The 24,577-nt window shown below is 43.2% G+C and overlaps 1 protein-coding gene across 1 annotated transcript in view; it reads left to right on the top strand.

The window, feature by feature from the left end:
• fgf11a (fibroblast growth factor 11a) overlaps window positions 1-24,577 on the top strand; it is a 142,477-nt gene that overhangs the window by 38,396 nt on the left and 79,504 nt on the right. Inside the window, exon 3 of the mRNA XM_014206821.3 lies at window positions 24,205-24,315. Within this exon, the coding sequence (XP_014062296.1) occupies window positions 24,205-24,315 (111 nt within the window). The remainder of the gene's footprint in view (window positions 1-24,204; window positions 24,316-24,577) is intronic.

Raw genomic sequence — 24,577 nt, 5'->3', positions numbered from 1 at the left:
ATTCTGGGGTTTTCCCTGTATTCCAATTAAACACAGAAAGAGAGAACGCGGGGAAAGAGAGAGAGAAGAGAGACAGAGAGAGAATAATAAGAAGGGGAGAACAGAGAATCCCCCTCCCTCCCCTCCCTCCCTCCCTCCCCTCCCTCCATCCATCCCCCTCTCTTCTCCTCTCCTCTAAAACCCATCTTTTAAACTAAACTCTAGGGACCGGAGGGTGGAAGCAATTACTAATGTTTCCCCTTGTATTGCATGATGGTAATGATTAGACTGATGATGTACCACGGGGGTTGCCAGATGCTTGGAAAAACTCCTCTTTTTAACTGACCCCTTTTTTTTTACCCGGTGGCCTTTCTCCAGGAAAGAGACAAATAGACTTGATGAGACTGCACAAGCCTGTGTAAGTGGAGGGTTGTGTGTTACAGTATCCAACCTGGCAGCCCCTGAGAAATTAAAGACATAATGAGTGAGTCACTAGCTAGGTTTCCATCCAATTGGTGACTAAAAACAATACATGCATTTTTCCACCAGAGATGTGCTTCTATCAAATTGACTAGTTGCGGATAAAAGACCTTGCGTGATGATGTAGTGCACATAAAATGTACTTTTGTGGTTAAATTTCCATGTACCCGTTGTGGAAATTCTTACACAGGGACACTCGAAGTCAATCTTGAATTTATTGTCAGCGCGCTGGAGAGGTGCCAACAAAATTAATGCACCATAGTGAACGTCCTTCAGAAGCTCTGCTGGGGCAGTCCCAGCAGTTGTCTTATATACAGCTATACACAGACAAGTTATATTTGCATGATTTAGCATAATTAATTCATCATTAGCATTTTGTTTCATTCATGTGACCGAACCAATACTGGTTCATAACATGCGATAGACCAATACCTCACGAGGCCTCTTCTCTCTAAGCTGAGACCTTGAAACAGATCTTTTGTTCTCAAAACAAGGTCTGGGCGTACTGCCAAATTGCAGATACTGATAATGAGGATTTGTTCAGTCAGTCACTTGCACAAACACAGAAATTGGTTTATAGAAAAGCATAAACATAGAAATTGGTAAATAGAAAAGCACTAGTATAACATTTCCATCACATACCGAATACAAAATACAAGTTAAATGGGTTTCCATCACATTTTCAACTCTGCTGATGGTATTGTCCCCCCAAAAATTAGATTGAGAACTTGTCCACTCTGAATTTTGGCCAACAGTGGTAAAGTGCGGGTAAGCTTGCCTACATGATGAGCTTGTATTTGTCAAATGGCAGCAAAACATTGATCAATTATCATAATTTAATAGATTTTACAGACAAAAAAAGATCTCACCTTCTCTAGCATATTTTGTTTTGTCAACATCTGGAAAGTTTACCGACAAATCTGCTGTTCCATCAGGCCTGTCTTGACATTTTTTATCTGATATAAGAAGGTTGGATGCAGGTTTGAGTAGGTTACTTTATAAATGTAATCTGTTACAGTTAATAGTTACCTGTCCAAAATTGTGATCAGTCAGTAACATAGCTTTTGAATTACCCAAACTCAGTAACATAATCTGATTACTTTCAGTTACTTTTAAATTACTTTCCCCTTAAGAGGCATTAGAAGAAGACTAAAATAATCCATCACATACATGTGGTGTGTCATCATAGTGGTCTCTGACTTGTGTTCAGACTCGTTTAGGTGGAAGAAACTTAAACTTGCGCCTTTTTTCAATGCTGAATTTAATGTCATTAAGAAAACAGAAACGTGTCATAATGTATTATATTTCGCAAACATCCTTTCTGAATTTAAAAGTAATCATCTAGGTTTTTCAAAAGTATCTGAATTCTGATTACAATATGTGACTGACCGTCTTGATTCGGTCTTATGTAGCGATATTTGAAATTGTGTTTTTTTACATTGGATAAAAGCAGACACACAGAGTTACAAAATGTTATATCATACACTGCATTTGAGGAACAGTGGGGAAGGTAATTCTGCTTTGAAAGTTGATCAACTTGTAACCTCACTTTTGAGAAAATGGCCTTTGAATGTTTTGGTACCTTTGTCTACACCCATTCAGCATCATTCACGATAAGCTTTAGCCATCACTCCAACTCTGATCATTTTACTCACCCTAGCAGAGCTGGTTAGGCTGTTTTCATGTTATCCAGAGCGTTGGTGACTGTAATTGTGCTGCTGGCAACAATTGAATTACTTTTTTTTGCCAACGTTTACTGACACCGGCCATTTTCAATGGGTGTTGAGCGTTCGTAAATTCACCTGTTATTCTGCACTCTGGCACACTCAGACAGGAGTGCTCTGTAATCGGAGTAGATGGCCAGACTGAATTTATGAACACACCCGAAATGGTTAATTGAATAGTGGAGTCTTTTGTTAAGACATGTAGCTAGCAAGCTAAACAATGAACCATAATCCCAACTCTTAACGTTACTACCCTGCATGAATCTGCAGGTAGCTCACCTACCAGGTTCATTGTTAGCTAGCTAACATTAGACTATAACTAGTCAAGCAAATGGCTCTGAGATACGAATAATAAGATCACACGAGCCAGCCAGCTAACGAGCCAGCCAGCTAACACTAGCTAGCTAGCTAATAGTACACTAACTTGAAATGAAAAGATTAGAAACTTGTCAAATCTGAAAATGTAGCTAGCTAGACTATCTTACCCGTGGTCTGAAATCGGAGTAGATAGCCAGAGCGAATTTACCAGCTAGTACGTCTATCAACAGTTGATGCAGTGGCATTCTATTAAAATTGATATTTGCAAAGTGGAGTCTTTTGTTAAGACATGTAGCTAGCTAGCTAAACAATGAACCATAATCCCAACTCATGACATTACTACCCTGCATGAATCTGCAGGTACCTAACACACCAGGTTCAATGTTAGCTAGCTAACATTAGGCTATAACTAGCCAAGAAAATGGCTCTGAGATATGAATAATATGATCATACACGTAACCTTACCTAGCGAGCCAGCCAGCTAACGTTAACTAACTAACAGTACACTTTAACTTGAAATGAAACCACTTTCTGTCAAAATTAGAAACATGTAATATCTGAAAAAGGTAGCTAGCCACACTATCTTACCCGTATACATCATGGATGGATGCCTTTCCTGTCGGATGCCATGGTTGCCCGTAGTTTGAAGACATAATCCGGACACAGGTGTTTTCTCCATCTCCTTAGCTATCATACACGAATTCCACTGATTTCAACACTCGGTCCTCCAGAAAGTGGAGAGCAACACTTATGCAGTTTTACTATGCAATACATTTTTTTTTAAGTTGCGTTATTTAGGATTATCTAGACATACTGACCAGCTCAAATAGACAGAAGCGTGCGATATGGCAGACCAATCTAAACTCATCTCTCGGCATGTCCAGCCCACTCATTATCTCAGCCAATCATGGCTAGCGGGAAGGTTGCTGTGTTTTTCTGTGGCTAAACCAACAAGGCTCGTAATTTAACAATTGTATTTATATTTACAGATGGCATACATGTTTATTATTAAAGCACATGAAAGTTCACATGTTCCAGAAGGCATTTCTGCCAAAAAACGGATTTTGATTTTCTTTAAAAAGTTTACGTTCAAACGGCTCCTGTGAAGCAGTGACCCGAGACATACGCCTGGTTTCCTGAAACGGGTCACATATGTTTGCTGATAACGTAACTGATTACAGTTTTTTGTAATGAGATTACTTGTAACTCTCAACATTTACATTTGTCTTTCTACATACAATCAGTTTCTCCCCAACCTTGAGAGAGCGAGAGAAAGATAAAGATAAAAGGGGATGAACAGATGGAGCAGGAAGCACCTGCTGCAACTGTAAACCATGTGGGTAGTCTTGCTGGTTGGTGGAGAGAGAGAAAAAGAAACCCCACCACTGCTCTCCCTGTCTCTCTTTGTGGTAGACTTACTACAGACCACACTGGGATAGGATAGCAGTAGTTTGGTTCAGTGGCCAGGAGCCAAAACCACAGAGCCGCCGTTGCTAAAGCAGCAACTGAACAATATGAAGCCATCATAAAAAGAATAACACTTAATTTGGCCTTGACCAAACTCTGTATCAGGACATGGTAGTCTGTCTATCTGTAGTTGTTTTCATCTGGGAGCCAGTGCCACAATTGATTTGAGCAGTTAGAGAGGATTACGCAGGAGGTGGAAACAGCAGTGGTACAAATGAATCGGGGAAATTATTAGGACTAACATTTCATGTTTCACCGTGTGGCATTTCAGGTGATTGCAGGGCAATCATGGGGGAATGATTGGTGCGTGTGTGGGTGCGTGCACTGACTGTGTGTGCGTGTGTAGCGGGGGAGCGGATACATTGAGGACAGAATCAGAGAGAGACATAAAGAGACTCCCAGCAAATCAGATTAATTAAAGAGTATTGATGCATGAGATTAGATTGGGAGCCTATGGTGTAAAGGATATGATTACACGAGAGAGAGAGAGAGAGAGAGAGAGAGAGAGAGAGAGAGAGAGAGAGAGGAAAGATAAATACTGAGAAAGGGAGAAAGAGATGGAGAGAGAGGAAGAGAGTGAGTGAAAGACAAGAAGAACAGAAGAAAGAGAGAGTTCCCACCAACTTTCTCAGTCGCCCACGGAAACTAAACAGCGTGCTTTTGCTTGGTTGCCAAGGCACCCAAGGTATTTCCTGTTGTCGTGGCAACCCTGGCTGACATGTGGGTGACGGTGACATTTATGGCTGTGTGCGCATCGGCCTGTCACACACACACACACTCTGTCCTCCAGTCCCTAATTAGGAATGTCACCCAGAAGAAGGTGACGAGACAGGGCCCGCCGGAGAGAGAGCGAGCCAGCGAGCTTAATCACACACACACACACACACGATATGTCAGGACACCCATAGCATTTATTTGTCAACACACGCAGTGTCACACGTCACCGAATATGACAGTGAGAAGACTAAATATGTCAGGTCTTTAATTTGTTTGTATCTTTATGGGGGACAGCTGTAAAATAGGGTGTGTGTGTGTGTGTGTGTGTGTGTGTGTGTGTGTGTGTGTGTGTGTGTGTGTGTGTGTGTGTGTGTGTGTGTGTGTGTGTGTGTGTGTGTGTGTGTGTGCATGTGAGACCATTAAGTTGCATGGCTGTTACTTGCCCCCGTGGGAATTGACAGGGACGTATATAGAGATAGATTTTGGAGTAACGGAGGGAATGTGTGAGGGAGGGAAGTAAAGAGATAAATAGCTAGTTGAGGTTTGTTTGATTTTATGACTCCTGGCACAAGATAGACAGGGTGTTTTTGAGCGAGAAAGAGAGAGAGAGAGAGAGAGAGAGAGAGAGAGAGAGAGAGAAGAGAGAGAGAGAGAAAGAGAGATGTATACCATTGAAAGCTGATTAGCATTGTGGTCCATGTCCCACTGCCGTGGCTTCGACTCACCGCTAAAAAGAGAGAGAGAGCGAGAGAGAGAGAGAGAGAGTGAAAGACAGAGGGATGGAGAGAGAAAGTGGCAGAATTGCTGCCTCAGCACTCTGGGGCGGAGGAGAAGAGAGGATTCTGGTGAACCTGTGTATTTAGAGAAAGAGAAAGAGAGATGGAGGGAGAGCGAGAGGGGGAGAGAAGGGAGAGAGAGAGAAGGGTGGAACTGCAGACAAGAGGACACTTCACCCTCATACAGGATAATTGACACTTTTCTCTCTTCCCCCTCTCTGTCCTCTATCTTCCCTCCGTTCTCAGTGTCTGTGCTGCCTCATTGAACTGTGGTAATAAAAACAGCTAGGTACTGCTCTTCTTCTTTTTCTCCTTCTGTTCTTCTTCCTATCCTCCGCCGTCATTCTTTTCTCTCTTCTAGCTGTTGGGGGTGTGTCCTCTTCTCTCGTCCTGTGCATTGCTGCTGACGTGCTAAAATACTCTGCTCCATACTGGTGTTTAAGGAGACAGCACATAGACTGTACACCGCTCAGACACAGTCACACACTGGTGCTCGCTGGGCGGACGGTACAGCGGTCATTAACTAATGGACTGTGGGGAGAGCGTGCCCGCCGCTGCTCGCCACACAGGGGTCAGGGGGGCACTGACGCAAGAGAACACCAGTCCATCGGAGGGTCACTCCACCCCATCTATCTCTGTCACACTGCCGTGCCAACACAACACACACGCACACTAGCTGATAAACACAAACACACACACTCACTATCACACACTCATTGATAAACCCACACACAAACACACACACACACACACACGCACTGGTAAACACACACACTCGCTGATAAACACACAGATGAATGGAGCTGTCTTCAAAAACTGCTGAGAGAGAGATGTGTGTGTGTGTGTGTGTGTGTGTGTGTGTGTGTGTGTGTGTGTGTGTGTGTGTGTAAGGCATTGGCAGCCACACACTGTCTCTCCTCAGCTCAGTGAGTCAGACACAGAACAGTAGCACTGCAGTGGGAGTACAAAGTCTCAGTTCACAATAGGAATTTGCAAGGTGATATGAATAGCTGCCTGGAAGCAGTGTTAACGGTTGACTGTGAAATATACAGAGTTGTATGGAATAGTGAGTCACACTGTAGAATGATGCCAATCAGTAACTGTCATCCTGAGAGCGACGAGACAGAGATTTCAGAGGCAGATTATTGGCTAGTATCTGCCTCTAACGGCACTTAAGGGAATATACAGAATGTATCTGTCCATAGGTCATACCACTTTAACATTACCACGTTGGATCACTTTCCTGTTAAATGTATTGGGTATTAAACCATTTAAACAGCTGAAAGACAAGAAGGGCTCCTCGTTTGGTTCGTAGCCATCCTCCAACTTTGACGCCCTTTAACGATGCAAATTGCAACACAAGAGCTAAAGCTAGATTGATTTTCTTCCCACTCCTTCGCTGACTCCGCCCCGACTTGGATCTTTCTTTCTTCTCTCTCATCCTCTCCCTTCCCTCTCTCGCTCATCCTCTCCTCCTCCTTCCACCCCTCTCTCTTTTCCCACGTTCTCTCTCCTTCCCTCTCCTTCCCTCTCCACTCCCTCCCTTCCTTCCTTTTCTCTCCCCACCTCTACCCTCCCTCCTCACCGCTCTCTTTTCTTTATCTTGTTCCCTCTCTCCGCTCCTCCCTGTTCTATCAGGTGTTGGGTGGAGGCCAGACACCAGAGCATTGTGGGTCTAATCGTTAACGTCATTAACATCACTAACGGCTCGGCATGGGAAACCTCCGCAGTGGCTCTCTTCTTCCCGCTTTCTCTCCCTCTCGCTCTCCCTTCCCTCTCTCTCTTTAACTCTATCCATCTGTCTGTCTGTCGGTTTGCCTGTCACTCTACCCGTCTGTCTGTCCATTTGTCTCTGTCTGCCTGTCTGTTTGCCTGCCTGTCTGCCTGCCTGCCTGTTTGCAAGTTAGTCTGTCTTTCTCACTCTTCATATATTCTCCTCTGAACACGACAGCCCCCAAGGGAAACTTTCCTCTTCTATAGCATTGTCATGCCTCCCTCCCTCCCTCCCTCCCTCCCTCCCTCCCTCCCTCCCTCCCTCTCCTCCCTCCCTCCCTTCCCCTCTCTTTCTCCCTCCCTCCCTCCCTCCCTCCCTCCCTCCTTTCCCCTCCTTTCTCCCTCCCTCCCTCCCTCCCTCCCTCCCTCCTTTCCCCTCTTTTCTCCCTCCCTCCCTCCCCCTCTCTTTTCTCCCTCCCTCCCCGCCTCCCTTCTTTTCCCTCTTTTCTTTCTCTCTCCCTTCCTTATCAATATTCCCCTTCATCCTCCCTCTTATCTCTTCCTCTTTAGCCCATCGCTCACTCATTTCTCTGACAGCTGCTTTTCTTTCCCCCCTTCTCCTTTCTCTGGCTCCCTCTATCTCTATCTCGGTCTTAATCGTTCTGCCGTCCGTTAAGCTACAAATCATTAAGCTTTACAGACAAACTGCTCATTAGTCTCTTTTTAATTAATCGTCAACTCCCCTCCTTCACTCTGACCTCTCAGCGGGGTGTGTGTGTGTGTCGTGTGTGTGCATGTGTCTGTGTGTGTGCATCTGTGCGTATGTGTATGAGTGAATATCTGTGTGTGCGTGTGTGTTCTGTGTATAAGTGTCCTGTGTGTGTGTGTGTGTGTGTGTGTGTGTGTGTGTGTGTGTGTGTGTGTGTGTGTGTGTGTGTGACTGCCTTTCAGGAAGTAGATTAAGATAAATGTGATGTATGGCTTTGTGTCTTAGCCTCTCTGCCTTCATTGTATGTATCTAGTCTCTCTGGATATAGAGACAGACATTATGGAATTAGACTGAGACAGCTGACAAATATCCACTTTATCTCCTACTCACACACTTTTCCTTCGTTTTCTGTCCACTTTTGCCCATTTCTCAGGCCGCCATAGGCCAAGGCTGCCTCCAAAAATGTACATATCTATGTCCTATGGCAGCCTATTTCCTAACTGCACTATATGTGATTATGGTGCCATTTAGGGCATGTCCCAAGAGATGTGTACTGTGTTCATTGGCTAGCTGTCATCTCTCTTCAGCCAATGCAATGTCAGTAGAGAAATACTGTCCCAGTTGGTGAGCCATTGTAACTTACTTAGGGGTCTAAGTGACAGCAAGAGTTGGAGCTGTTGTACATAGTGACAGGGCTCCATTTCATTGGACCTGGTTGCTTCTTCCTCTTCTTATCACTAACCTTTCCTAACACGTTAATAGATGTCTAATAAGCTCCACGACCATTCATTTATCAACACCGAATAAATCAGTTTCATTAATTATCATTATCGATTTCCCTAAAAGCGGGCGTTGGGCGGGCTCCGGAGTCAGAGCAGCGGCGAGAAAATAGTTTGTTTTAAAGTGTCACCACGCCCATCTCTAGATGAATGATGAGGAAGTCTTTCACAGCCAGATATGATTGATGGTCCCACTAAATACGCCCATTAGGAAGTGGGCTCTCCCTGCCTCCCTCCCCATTACTCTTACTCACACAGGGCCACCAAGAGCAGCCATGGTCATTTGATGCAATTTAAATGCAGACCTATCGTGAATATGAATATGTGAAAATGTGATGCAAGATACACCTAGAGCTTTTAATGCCTCCCGTGTGTGTGCGTGTGTGTGTGTGTGTGTGCGCGTGTGTGTATGTATTTCTCTCGAACGCTCTAACTGCTCTCTAGAGTTTTGTTATTGGGCGTGATAGGAACAGCGATGGGAGATGTTGCAGCTTCACTAACAGCAGCTTTTGGTACAGTAGAGATACCTGCTACATCCCAAAATGCCACCCTGCTCCCTATGTAGTGCACTACCTTTGACCAGGGCTCATAGGGCTTTGGTCAAAAGTAGTGAACCATATAGGGCATAGGGTTCCATTTGGGACACAGCCACAGTTGTGTGGAGGTAAGAAGAGGTAGCTTGTTCTTTAGTGTTATTACTAATATTATTATTAGTCTTCTTCTTCTTCTTATTATTATTATTATTTATTGGGTACCTTCAGTCCAGGTGATTTGCCATGGATGCAATAAATGGTTCAATATGAAATATTAACGCTACACTCTTAGAAAACAGAACTGCTATCTAGAACCTAAGAGTTTTTTTATTGTCCCCATAGGAGAACGCTTTTGGTTTCAGGTAAAACCCATTCCACCGGGTTGGTTCTACATGTTAGCCAAAAGGGTTCTACCGGGAACCAAAAAGGGAAAGCCGTATAGTAAAGAGTGTAGTAAAAACCAATGTGGGTGGGTGTCTTAAAAGCCGGAAGTTGTGATTGAGGGAGCAAAGACAATATTAGCTGCAGTAAGGGGTAACACAGTGACTGGCTTAACAAGAGAGGAGAAGGAATCCGGAATCTATGCCAAACTATTGCAATTTGAGTTAATTGAGTTAATTGAGTTATTTGAGCTATTTGAGTTAATTGAGTTATTTGAGCTATTTGACCAGTATAAGGAACAGCACCGTCTCACCCTCCAGTGTGTCTCAGCAGACAGACAGACTGATTTGCTTAAGCACTGTCTCGCCTCAGTGCTTTATTGACGTTTGGCGTGACGAGCCCTCCTCTTTTATTTAGATTGTGAATCTCTCCTAATGAAATAACAGTCATTCCGCGCTACCCCGCCACCGCCACGCTATTCCCACACACCCCTCCCTCCTTATCTCTCCTTCTTACTCTCTTCTCTCGCTCTCTTCCTTTTGCTTCTCTCTCTCTCTCTCTCTCTCTCTCTCTCGCTCTCTCTCTCTCTCTCACTTCCTTCTCTTCCTCTTACTTCTCTCTTTATCTTTTTTCTTAAAAGGCTAAACTGATCCCAGATTCAGCACTCATACTCTGAGCATACACTACATGACCAAAAGTATGTCGACACCTGCTCGTCGAACATCTCATTTCAAAATCATGGGCATTAATATGGAGTTGGTTCCCCCCTTTGCTGCTATAACAGCCTCCACTCTTCTGGGAAGGCTTTCCACTACATGTTGGAACATTGCTGTGGGGTCTTGCTTCCATTCAGCCACAAGAGCATTAGTGAGGTCAGGCTCTAATGTTGGGCGATTAGGCCTGGCTTGCAGTCGGCGTTCCAATTCATCCCAAAGGTGTTCGAAGGGGTTGAGGTCAGTGCTCTGTGCAGGCCAGTCAAGTTTTTCCACATCAATCTCCACAAGCCATTTCTGTATGGATCTCGATTTGTGCCTGGGGGCATTGTCATACTGAAACAGGAAAGGGCATTCCCCAAACTGTTGCCACAAAGTTGGAAGCACAGAATCGTCTAGAATGTCATTGTAGGCTGTAGCGTTAAGATTTCCCTTCACTGGAACTAAGGGGCCTAGCCCGAAACATGAAAAACAGCCCCAGACCATTATTCCTCCTCCACCAATCTATACGGTTGGCACTATGCATTCGGGCAGGTAGCGTTCCCCTGGCATCCGCCAAACCCAGATTCGTCTGTCAGAATGCCAGATGGTGAAGCGTATTCATCACTCCAGAGAGCGTGTTTCAACTGCTCCACTACTTCAGCTTTACACTTTGGTGGTGGTAAAGTGGGAGATTTGTACAGGGTAAAAGGGATCTTGAAGAAGGAAGGCTATCACTCCATTTTTCAACGCCATGCCATATCCTGTGGACGGCGCTTAATTGGAGCCAATTTCCTCCTTCCCTTTTTAGGGAAGAAGCAGGAAGCAGCAAGAAGCAGTCAGCTGGTATTCTGTCTATAATGGGGTGACCAGCACAGATCTCAACCCTATTGAGCTGTTGTGAAGGACACAATTATTATTTCAATTAAAAATCATTATTTATAACCTTCCTATTAATTTTGCAACTCATTTCATGTATGTTTTCCTGGAAAACAGGGACATTTCTAAGTGACCCCAAACTTTTGAACGGTAGTGTACATGGCATTATTGAGAATGATCCAAACCACACACAGAGAGAGAGAGAGAGAGAGAGAGAGAGAGAGAGAGAGAGAGAGAGAGAGAGAGAGAGAGAGAGAGAGAGAGAGAGAGAGAGAGAGAGAGAGAGAGAGAGAGAGAGAGAGAGAGAGAGAGAGAGAGAGAGAGAGAGGTCCCGTGTGGCTCAGTTGGTAGAGCATATGCTAGCTTGCAATGCTAGTGTTGTGGGTTTGATTCTCACGGGGGACCAGTATGAGAAACTTCGAAAGTGTATGCACTCACTACTGTAAGTCGCTCTGGGTAACAGTGTCTGCTAAATGACTAAAATGTAAATGGGAAAAATAGAGTGAGGTCCCACTGTGGGCATCTGTCTGTGTGTGACGGCTCCAGTCTTTGGCATGTCTGCTTCACCCCTCTGCCCCCTGCCAACCTCATTCCTTAAGATGTGTCCCTCACTGCCATTCTCTGGGATGAGGCCTGGCAGCACTCATATGTCCATCTCAGACCTTACACACACACACACACACACACACACACACACACACACACACACACACACACACACACACACACACACACACACACACACCTCAGACTTCTCAGTTCCTACACACAGCCCTCCGACATGAAAAGAAACCAATGGGAATGGGTCAAGTTAGATGGGAGTCACAGGGGAATATTGGGACTCACAAGTCTAGTGTCCACTCGGCTTGTCTTCTTACCCCTTGCTTCACAACCAGAATAGAAAAAAAGTCCTGTCCAGCCCTGAGAAGCCCTAACCCTGGATCGATGGCTCTCTCTATCAGGCTCCGGTGATGGCTGGGGGTTGGGATGAGCTGGGTGGGGCTGTCTGTGTGTGCATGTGAGATGGTGTGTGTGCTGGTGGTGGAATTATAGAGTGGTTGTGCCGCTGCAGTGTTTAGCATACAGAATAAGGGAGGGTCCGTCTGACAGCTTGTCCAGCCCAGGCAGGAGGCACTCAGGAGGGGGAAGCTCTCCTCGGCTCGCACCTGCCCTCTCCAGAACCCCCAGACGTCCTGCTGAACACAGCCCAGTCTAATTGACATGATCCCCCGCCTCCACACCACTCGCAGTGGATTCTGCTGCTTTTAACCTTGACTGGAGGGGGAGCGTGAGTGTGGTTGTGTGTGTGTGTGTGTGTGTGTGTGTGTGTGTGTGTGTGTGTGTGTGCGTGTGTGATGTTACTACAACATTTTTTTTAAAGTGTGAAGAATACTCCAGTCCAGAATGGAGATTACAGATTACAACCAAGTTGTCGAACTCTGACCCTGTTTGTCTGATGTTTGACCACCCACGTGATCGTTTTGTTGTTACTTGGAAGCAAAAAGGTTTGTCCTATGGGGACAGCCAAAGAACCCCTTTGGAACCCTTTTTCCTAATAGTGTATCCTCATGGATATTTGAATGTCGTTCCTTAAATCTTGATTGCGGCGCTTAACTGTTCTGACATTCCCTGTCATACAGTATTTCCCTGCTCTTTGGAGGTCTAAAGTAAAGGATTATCTCTGTTGTGTATAATATTGAGTTGCGCACCTTTGGGGACCTTTAACAGAATGTGACTGGCAGAATGGGTGTTGTATGTGGAGGATGAGGGCTGCAGTAGATATCTCAGATAGTGGGGAGTGAGGCCTAAGAGGGTTTTATAAATAAACATCCAGTGGGTCTTGCGACGATGAGAGATGACCAGTTTACAGAAGAGTATATAAATTACGTCTCCATAATCTAGCATGGGTAGAATGGTCATCTGAATCAGGGTTAGTTTGGCAGCTGGGGTGAAAAGAGAAGCGATTATGATAGGGGAAACCAAGTCTAGATTTAACTTTAGCCTACAGCTTTGATATGTGCTGAGAGAAGGACAGTGTACCGTCTAGCCATACTCCCAAGTACTTGTATGAAGGGACTACCTCAAGCTCTAAACCCTCAGAGGTAGTAATAACACCTGTGGGGAGAGGGGCATTCTTCTTACCAAACCACATGACCTTTGTTTTGGAGGTGTTCAGAACAAGGTTAAGGGCAGAGAAAGCTTGTTGGACACTAAGAAAGCTTTGTTGTAGAGCGTTTAAACACAAAATCCGGGGAGGGGCCGGCTGAGTATAAGACTGTACCATCTGCATATAAATGGATGAGAGAGCTTCCTACTGCCTGAGCTATGTTGTTGATGTAAATTGAGAAGAGCATGGGGCCTATGATCGAGCCTTGGAGTACACCCTTGGTGACAGGCAGTGGATGAGACAGCAGATGTTCTGACTTTATACACTGCACTCTTTGAGAGAGGTAGTTAGCAAACCAGGCCAAAGACCCCTCAGAGACACCAATACTCCTTAGCTGGCCCACTAGATCGGAATGGTCTACCGTATCAAAAGCTTTGGCTAAGTCAATAAAAACAGCAGCACAACATTGCTTAGAATCAAGGGAAATGGTGACATCATTGAGGACCTTTAAGGTTGCAGTGACACGTCTATAACCTGAGCGGAAACCAGATTTCATACCAGAGAGAATACTATAGACATCAAGAAAGCCAGTCATTTGATTATTGAGAAGTTTTTCCAACACTTTTGATAAACAGGGCAAAATAGAAATAGGCCTATACCAGTTAGAAATTCCTTCTTTAACCTGTCTCTTCCCCTTCATCTACACTGACTCAAGTGGATTTAACAAGTGACATCAATAAGGGATCATAGCTTTCACCTTGATTCACCTGGTCAGCTGTTCTTAATGTTTTGTACACTCAGTGTATAGCACAGTGTTAGCTAGCTAGGATGCTACATAAGATGCAACACACTTCTTGTCATACAGTAGTTTCCTGCTCTTTTGAGGTCTAAATGGTAGGATTCTGTTGTGTGGAGGTAGAAAACAACAACTGCTGTCCTGTAGCATTAGCTAGCACACTACAGTAGCTTTCAACAGTAGGGTGACCAGACGTTTTAGTGGCCTGTCCCCGGCTGGAGCTGTCCCGGAAATGTGTGTTAAAAACAGACTGCAAAGTGAAATAATAATTTATGTGGCAAGAAAGACCGGGCAGCAGAGTCTACCGGTTGACGTCTCAATCGCGTTGTGCTTATTTTGTCCAGCAGAGGGGGTTGTTAGCTATATCAGCTTCATTCACTCTTCTTCTTCTAACTACTTGCTCGCGCTAGTTTTAGAGAAAACTGCTGTGAAAACTCGGCCAGAAGCTAGCAAGTGTCAAGTGAATCCATAACATCACCACAAACTTTTTTTCAAGCCAGGTAAGTTACACTCGTTTGAGATACTAGCTAATGATGTTATAATGTCACAATTTATTATATAGATAGATTCTCTGCTTTATAAGGTTTAAAATAATTAGCTATGTCGACTAAGTTATCTAGCTAGGTTAGCCAGCTACTGTCATGGTAGCTAGGTTAAAAAACGTTCACATGTAAACATGAAGTGGACGCTTTATTTTGAAAATATGATTATATTAAATTAATGCACAATTATGATAATATTTATTTGTAGATTACAATTTTAATGGTTTGGCATTATAAGTAGTGTGAAAATATATTTGGAAATTTTCATGGATAACATTAGCATAATGTTTTCTGTTAGAGAGTGGAGAGGAGGAAGACTGGATAGGAAGAAGAGTGAAAGAGATAGAGGAGGAAAGGTAATGATATGATTACAGAGCCTGCCAATTTATTATTACAAACAATGTTTTTGAGATAAAATACAAAAATGAGGCAAGCAATGGGAATCTGTTAACCAAAGTATTTTATGTAATAGTGTACTATTTATTATTAAAGATTGGAGTAGAAGAAGGAAAAATTAAGGGAGTAAAAAGAGTGAAGCAAGGAAAGTGTGGAAGAGTGAGGTGGAAAGGTAAGGAGAAGGAAAGGAAGAAAGAGCAGGAAGACGAGTGGAGAAAGATTGGAGGCGAAGAAAAAGTTAAGAGAGTAAGAAGAGTGAGGAGAGTGAAGAAGAGCAGACAGAGGAGGTACAATGGCTCTTTCCAAGAAATGGAAATGCCATTTTAATGACAACATGATGAGAGAATTTCCATTTATACGCTCAGGTCAAGACGATAGAATGGTTAACTGCACCCTTTGTAATTCCTCTTTTTCAATTGGCAGCGGGGGAAGAACGGCAGTGGTAGAACATCAACAGACAAAAAAGCATAAAGCCTCTCTGATTGCCGTGTTGGTATTACATTTACATTTTAGTCATTTAGCAGACGCTCTTATCCAGAGCGACTTACAGTAGTGAATGCATACATTTCATAAATTTTTTCTCCGTACTGGTATGCCCTCTGTCACCACATTCTTCAAGAAGGTAGAGCCCTCCTGAGAAGAATATGATTTAGCTGTGCAGGAGGGTGTCTTTGCATACCACACTATGCGACACAATCATAGTTACAGATCTATGGACTGCCCAGCACAACTGACACGGAAGCTTTATGAGCCAGTTTACATGTGCTAGGACAAAATGTGAAGCCATAGTGAGTAACGTGTTAGCAACATGGGTAACTACTTTGGTAACACAGGACCTAGACCAGGTTGAATTTGTGTCCCTGTCCATTGATGCATACAATCATGGACATGTAAAGCTGCTGCCAATGGTAGTCAGATATTGTAAGATATATGGTGGCAACACATCTGTGGAAACAAAACTGCTTGATTTTGTTGAATTGAAAGGAGAAACAGCAGAGGAGATTGCAGCTGAGGTCCTGGTGGTCATCCAAAAATGTACCCTGCAAAACAAAGTTGTGGCTTTCTCTGCTGACAACACAAATACCAACTTTGGAGGACTGAATAGGCTGGGGAGGGTCAATGTCCATACCAAAGTTAAAAATGCTCTGTAGCGGGAGGTGATTGGCTTAGGTTGTCCTGCCCACATCATTCATAACACGGCCAGAACAGCTTTAGATATGATTTCCCTTGATGTTGAGTACCTGGTCACAAAGATATTTTCATATTTTCACAGTCAGAGTAGACAGACTGAAGGGCTTTTGTGAGTTTGTTGGCCATGAATACCATAACATTTTAGGACACAGCAATGTTTGCTGGCTGTCCATGCTCCCTGCTCTAGAAAGATTGCTGAAAAGGTATGTGCCATTGAAATCCTTTTTTCTTTCTGAAGACAAATGCCCTGTTGTCCTGCGAACAATGTTCGAAAATCCACTGACTGAACTTTGGCTAACCTTTGTCCATGGAAACCTGACCGTATTCAATGACACGATCAAGATGCTTGAAGGCCAGGACCGCTGTGCTGTGGAGTCAGCTGCAATTCTGAGAAACATTGAGGCATAATTGTCTGCAAAACGTGATGACAACTTCATTCCAGTTTTGGTCAGAGGACTTCTGAGAGAGCTAGAGGGAAATGGAGCAATGTCTAAAGAGAGCTTTCTCAAAACATCCCAATCATTCTTCACTACGGCTGTGAACTACTTGCAAGCATGGGGAAAGAACACAGATAATCTAAAAGATTTACATTGTCTCCTTTTAAAAAGGCAACCTCAGCGTGAAAAGATCCAGAAGGCAGCAGGCACACTGCAGGAAAAATGCCCCAATGTGACCATCAATGCGGATGCATTGTTTGACGAGGTTACTGGCCTGCAAGAGTTCCTAAAGGGGGGTTCGCTTGAAGAATGGAAAACATCTGAGACACCGCTTAGTCAGAGATGGAGCACGGTGGTTACCCACTTCAAAGAGAATGACATCCCACACACTTACCTGGCTAGATTAGCATCTGTTGTCATGTGCTTACCTGGAAGTAATGCACCAGTCGAGAGAGTGTTCTCCCAAATGAATGATATATGGACAGCAGCAAGAAATAGGTTCACTGTTCCAACCATCAAGGCCATGCTTATTGTGAAGACAAACTTCAACCTCCCCTGCCAGGAGTTCATGGAGAAGCTGGCCAAAGACAGAGCAATCCTGAAGAAAATACATTCTTCTGAGAAATATACAGATTAGGTTGGTATAAGTGGTAACTACATAATATAATCTCATCATCGTCTTATTTCTTTATTATGTTGTTAAGTATTTCAAATGTACTATTGGCTGTTTTTTTCAATTTTGCTCATGTTCCCTTCTGCGCTTATTCTACCCAGACTACCAGGACCACTGAATGGCTGTTCAGATTGGACAGTTCTGTCTTGTCTGTAGTGTTTCTGTAATATAGTTGTTTTCTCTATCACAGTGTGCCTGTTAGACTAAATACATGAAACCGGAATTGTCCCTATTTTTTATTTCATAGATAATAACATTGGATATTTTAATTATATATTGACCGCAGAACTGGAAATGTCCCCGGTTTTAATTTCAGAAATCTGGTCACCTTACTCAACAGGCTACATAATTCCAGGTGTATTTCCTTGCTCTTTGGAGGTTGAAAGGGGATGATTATTTCTAAATAGCACAGCTGTCCCATAGCATTAGCTAGCACGCAGCTGTCAACAGGAAGCTACACACGATGTTACATATTATTTCCCTGCTCTTTTGAGGTCTTATGGGAAGGATTTTCTCTGTTGTGGGAAGGGCCCTAACCAGGGTTTGAGTTTTAGTGAGGTCCGGAATAACTTTTTGAAAGTTTACTGCAATTCGATACAATTAAAACACTTAAAAATGTTGTATGGAGAACAGAAATCATCAAGCAAAAATTACCCTAGCCATTATCACCTTGGCTGCTGTAGGTTCATTCAGTCGATCTACAAACACATAGCCTATTAGATATGCAATTGTAATGTTATACCCCTGAAAGGGGGGAAATATGAGAAATGATTCACACTGACAAGTAGCATCAGCAACTGTTCAGTCAGTTGTAATGATGAATTCCATAAAATTATCAACTCTACATAGATACAGTGCATTCGGAAAGTATTCAGACCCTTGACTTTTTCCACATTTTGTTACATTACAGCCTTATTCTTAAATGGATGAAATAGTTTTTTCTCTTTAGAAATCTACACACAATACCCCATAATGACAAAGCAAAAACAGGTTTTTGGAATTTGTTGCACATTTATAAAAAATAGAAAACTGAAATATCACATTCACATAAGTATTCAGACCCTTTACTCAGTACTTTGTTGAAGCACTTTTGGCAGCGATTACAGCCTCAAGTCTTCTTGGGTATGACGCTACAAGCTTGGCACACCTGTGTCATGATGTGGCCCTTTCTGGGTGTAAATCGTGGCTTCCTCCCTCTCACTCTCTCCTACACCCAGGTCTGTTATCTCAGGTCGTAAATTCCTGCCGGAGACTCTCTCCCTTTTCATGCAGAGAAAGAGACCACAGAGTGAACAAAGGATTTCACGCGGCCAAACTCCTAAATCCCCAGAATGGGAAAATGAAACTATATGTCCACTTGTGAGAATGTGGGAAGGGTCCGTGGACACTTAAGGGACAGTTATGTTGAGTGTGTTTCACTTGGTGACATCACGAAGGACAGGAAACACACATAACTATATCTCTGAATGTGTACATTTCTCAATTATGGTGTTTGCATCTAATTCTTGTATAAAATGAATAAGTAAAGATGAAACTATTTGTGAAATGATGTAATGTGACGTTAACCTTTCATTTTGAGAGAATTGTATTCCCTGTAAAATGCAACTAGTCAGCGGCCACGCCCCCGTGAGCACAGACATGATCTGGCATCATGGAACCGCCCTCTTCTACTGTTACAAATAAAAGCCCCTCCGGAGAAAATCCTCTTAAGACTAAGCAAACCCACTGCGTGAGCTATGTTTGCGAATAGTTAAGACCACAAAAACCTCAGTGTAAGCTAAGGTTGCAATGGTTGTTGAATTCCTAACCATACCACGTGAAGCATTGGCTACACGGCTGGAAATAAACTCTGAGACTATTGATCCCTACAGAATAAGAGCAAATCTTAGATACTAATTACTAGCTAGAAATTATGCAAACCTGGGATGCAAATAACGACAACCACCGAAACATCTATTCCAAGAACAACAATGTCTGACGTATCCATTACAACAGACACTATCAGGAGCTGCCACCATGAGTAGCCAGAGACTCTCTGATGAACTGACCAATGATTCCAACAGAGAAGACAACAACTACATAATGGCGTGAATATATTGATTGCAATTATTCCCGTATGAGCGAGCGTTCATGTGCAAAGGGTTAGCATTTCAATGAATATAATTATCCACTGTGTGTAGTGATCAATTTTGTCTTTCCCGCTCTTTCTCATCCACACCCCCTTCCCTTTGTCCACCAAGCCGTTATATCGGTTTAGCCCACTAGGGGATCTTCCCTATCATTGTTAGTAACCAATATTTGTTTGTTTCTGCATTTCTGTGAGTATTTAGTTACTTAGTAAATAAATGATTAAGCCAATTGGTGTATGGATGATTCATAGTTTAGGCTGGGTTCGTGCAGATAACCAACAATTTACGACGTTTGGAATAAGACTGGCGTGAGGTAAAGAATAATTCATTAATAGAAGACTAATTGATCAGATATTAAAATATCTGAAGAGTTATATTTGGAAAAGTATAACTTTGTAGTCTGAAGATTTTCCGTGGTGCCCCAACTTCCTAGTTAATTCAATTTACATGATTAGTTGAATCACGTAGTAATAATTACAGAGACTGATTTGATAAAATAACAGTCTTCACCTTTAATGATGCCAAAGACACGACACCTGTATTTGGGGAGTTTCTCCCATTCTTCTCTGCAGATCCTCTCAAGCTCTGTCAGGTTGGATGGGGAGCTTTGCTGCATAGCTGTTTTCAGGTCTCTCCAGAGATGTTCAAGTACAAGACTTGTCCCCAAGCCACTCCTGCATGGTCTTGGCTGTCTGCTTAGGGTCGTTGTCCTGTTGGAAGGTGAACCTTCGCCCCAGTCTGAGGTCCTGAGCACTCTGGAGCAGGTTTTCATCAATTGGGCTGTCATGTGCCTTTTACTGAGGATTGGCTTCAGTCTGGCAACTCTACCATAAAGGCCTGATTGGTGGAGTGCTGCAGAATTGGTGGTCCTTCTGGAAGGTTCTCCCATCTCCACAGAGGAACTCTGTCAGAGTGACCATAGGGTTCTTGATCACCTCCCAGACCAAGGCCCTTCTCCCCCGATTGCTCAGTTTGGCAGGGCGGCCAGATCTAGGAAGAGTCTTGGTGGTTCCAAACTTCTTCCATTTAAGAATGATGGAGGCCACTGTGTTCTTGGGGACCTTCAATGCTGCAAAAATGTTTTGGTACCCTTCCCCAGATCTGTGTCTCGACACAATCCTGTCTCGGAGCTCTACAGACAATTCCTTCGACCTCATGGCTTGGTTTTTGCTCTGACATGCACTGTCAACTGTGGGACCTTTTTATAGACTGGTGTGTGCCTTTTCAATCAATTGAATTTACTACAGGTGGACTCCAATCAGATTGTCGAAACATCTCAAGGATGATCAATAGAAACAGGATGCACCTGAGCTCAATTTCGGGTCTAATAGCAAAGGTTCTGAATACTTATGCAAATAAGGTATCTGTTTTTTTATTTTGAATACTTTTGCAAAGAAAATCTCAAATCCTGTTTTCGCTTTGTCATTATGGGGTATTGTATATAGATTGATGAGGAACATGTTAAGGTAAGAAAATGTGGAAAAAGTGAAGGGGTCTGAACACTTTCTGAATATACTGTATCTCTTTTCTCAAATTACATAGTATTCACGTTCGTATTCCAAGGCATTACTAATCAAGCTCCACACAAACAGATATCAATGGAACTCACAGATGACCCTATTATCACATTCAAATGAATTATTTGAATATTACTTACGATTCTATTAATATCAGTGATGTAGTGGTAAAAAAGGTGGGTAATGGATAAGAAGAACAACCACCGATATAAACACAACTTTTTAGAACTGTATTTTTTTGCATTTTGATAGCATTTTAATGCAGGCCTATAGGGAAGATAGGCCATCTTGAGATGTGTTCATTTTGAAACATATCCTTTTTTTCCCTCCTAATTTCTTTGATAAGGTTAGTACAGATTTTCTCAGGGGACCCGACATGGGCCTCGACCCTAAGTTTGGGTACCACTGTACTAACCTCTCTCTCTCTCTCTTGCTTCCTCCTGCATGCATTGCAGCCATACATTTCAGCCATATCTATAAGCAACTAAGATGTGCACTAATTTTCCGAAAGTCGTTTTTTGTTTGTTTGGGGGATGTCTGTAGACACGACAGGAGTCGCGGTAAGGTTTTAAAAATTGCCTTTGGTCTGGCGTCGCAAACAACCTGTCAGCAGCATCTCTAGTTTTGCCTACTTCTCTAGAGAGCCGACTCTGAGCTGGGGAAGTTTGTTTCATGTCTCAGGCCCTTGGCCGGTGCCGCTAGAGGGCAGGGTTAGAGAGAGTGGTGAATGTGCTGCTAAAAACGCAAATAAAGGAGGCAAATCTGGGGGACGCAGGCGAACACAATGAACAAACCACTGTTCATGATTCCAGAGGCAACCACGATTAGAACTCAGATCAATAATTTAAGCTTTGTAAGCTTTGATCACCGCTGGGAGCAATATTTAGACTTTGACCATAGTTGATTTTCTATGGTCATAGTTGATATACAGTACCAGTCAAAAGTTTGGACACGCCTACACATTCAAGGGGTTTTCTTTATTTTACTATTTTCTACATTGTAGAATAATAGTGAAGACATCACAACTATGAACAACACATATGGAATTATGTAGTAACCAATAAAGTGTTATTAAACAAATAAAAATATTTTTATATTAGAGATTCTTCAAAGTAGAGACCCTTTGCCCTAATGACAGCTTTGCACACTGTTGGCATTCTCTCAACCAGCTTCATGAGGTAGTCACCTGGAATGCATTTCAATTAACAGGTGTGCCTTGTTAAACGTTCATTTGTGGAATTTCTTTCCTTCTTAATGCGTTTGAGCCAATCAGTTGTGTTGTGACAAGGTAGGGGTGGTATACAGAAGATAGCCCTATTTGGTAAAAGACCAAGTCCATATTATGGCAAGAACAGCTCAAATAAGCAAAAAGAAACAACAGTCCATCAATACTTTAAGACATGAAGGTCAGTTAATACGGAAAATTTTGAGAATTTTAACGTTTCTTCAAGTGCAGTCGCAAAAACCATCAAGTGCTATGATGAAACTGGCTCTCATGAGGACCGCCACAGGAAAGGAAGATCCAGAGTTACATCTGCTGCAGAGAATAAGTTCATTAGAGTTACCAGCCTCAGAAATTGCAGCCCAAATAAATGCTTCACAGAGTTCAAGTAACAGACACATCTCAACATCAACTGTTCAGAGGAGACTGCGTGAATCAGGCCTTTATGGTCAAATTTCTGCAAAGAAACCACTACTAAAGGACACCAATAAGAAGAAGAGACTTGCTTGGGTCAAGAAACACAAGCCATGGACATTAGACCGGTGGAAATCTGTCCTTTGATCTGATGAGTCCGAATTTGAGATTTTTGGGTCCAACTGCCGTGTCTTTGTGAGATGCAGAGTAGGTGAACGGATGATCTCCGCATGCGTAGTTCCCACCAGGATGCTTTGCTGGTGACACTGTCAGTGATTTATTTAGAATTCAAGGCACACTTAACCAGCATGGCTACCACAGCATTTTGCAGTGATACACCATCCCATCTGGTTTGGGCTTAGTGGGACTATCATTTATTTTTTAACAGGACAATGACCCAACACACCTCCAGGCTGTGTAAGGACTGTTTGACCGAGAAGGAGAGTGATGAATTTCTGCATCAGTTGACCTGGCCTCCAGAATCACCCAACCTCAACCCAACTGAGACGGTTTGGGATGAGTTGGACAGCAGATTAAAGGAAAAGCAGCCAACAAGTGCTCAGCATACGTGTGAACCCCTTCAAGATTGTTGGAAAAGCCTTCCAGGTAAAGCTGGTTGAGAGAATGCCAAGCGTGTGCAAAGTTGTCATCAAGGCAATGGGGGGCTACTTGGAAGAATCTCAAATATAAAATAGATTTTGATCTGTTTAACACTTTTTTGGTTAATACATGATTCCATGTGTCATTTCATTGTTTTGATATCTTCACTATTATTCTACAATGTAGAAAATATAAAAAATAAAGAAAAACCCTTGTAGGTGTGTCCAAACTTTTTGACTGGTACTTTTAATATTTCTTTTTTTTTCTCCGAAAAAATTGCAGGGGTCCGGACCTCAGTGTCCTCGTATGTAGTTACAGCCATGGTTGTGGGGGAGGGTAAACGACTGCTGTTGTCCCGTAGCGTTAGCTAGCACGCTTGCTGTCAACCAGAAGCTACTACACAACAAGAGCCTGCAAATTTAGCAGGTAAACTCAGTTCATCTGGAGATATAAATCCCAGCTAGCTCTACAAAAAAAATTCTGCCTCAGAACATACTCTGTAAACAACAAAACGGAGTGTCACAGTAGATGGAAGACGGGGTCCCGTGTCATTAAACGTTTAGTAGCTCAGTCAAGTTTTTCGTGTTTGTGTCTTTCGCTCTCCTCCTCTCTCTCTCTCTCTCTCACACTCCTCTGCCTTATCGCGAACAGAGCAGCACAGCCTCACATGCTATTCATCTTTAATGAAGCATTCCCCGTGCTAGGCAGTAGGCAGGCACACACCCTACCTCCCTCATCGTAGACGCGGACGCTTTTTAAGCAGGCACCAAGGTCCCGTCAATAGGCCGTCATTGTAAATAAGAATTTGTTCTTAACTGACATGCCTAGTTAAAAAAAGGTAAAATAAAAAATGAATAATAATTTAATAGAGAAGGCCACTGTGGACACATGCTGCCTTTCAGTGTAAATCACGTTATAATATATTTGGGAGAAAATACATTAGAGTGTTGAATCTTGCTTTATTTGAGTGCAAACATCATTGACTATCATGCAATATGAGGACACAAATTAACCCTGTCCTGTCCACCTGCAGAGCCCCAACTGAAAGGCATCGTCACGAGACTCTACAACCGGCATGGCTTCTACCTCCAGATGCTTCCGGATGGCACCATGGACGGCACAAAGGACGAAAGCAGCTCCTTCTGTAAGTCTGTCTGTCTGTCTCACACCTGTCTGTCTATCTGTCTCTCTAACCATGCTGTCCTTCTGTAAGTCTCACACCTGTCTGTATGTATGTCTGTCTCTCTAACCCTGCTGTCCTTCTGTAAGTCTCACACCTGTCTGTATATATGTCTGTCTCTAACCCTGCTGTCCTTCTGTAAGTCTCACACCTGTCTGTATATATGTCTGTCTCTCTAACCCTGCTGTCCTTCTGTAAGTCTCACACCTGTCTTTCTGTGCCTGTC

This window comes from Salmo salar, chromosome 07 (assembly GCF_965601325.2).
Source record: "Salmo salar chromosome 07, fSalSal1, whole genome shotgun sequence".
NCBI classification, from domain to species: Eukaryota; Metazoa; Chordata; class Actinopteri; order Salmoniformes; family Salmonidae; genus Salmo; species Salmo salar.
The sequence above is the reverse complement of the archived record's forward strand: the minus strand, read 5'-3'. Positions and strand labels throughout refer to the sequence as shown.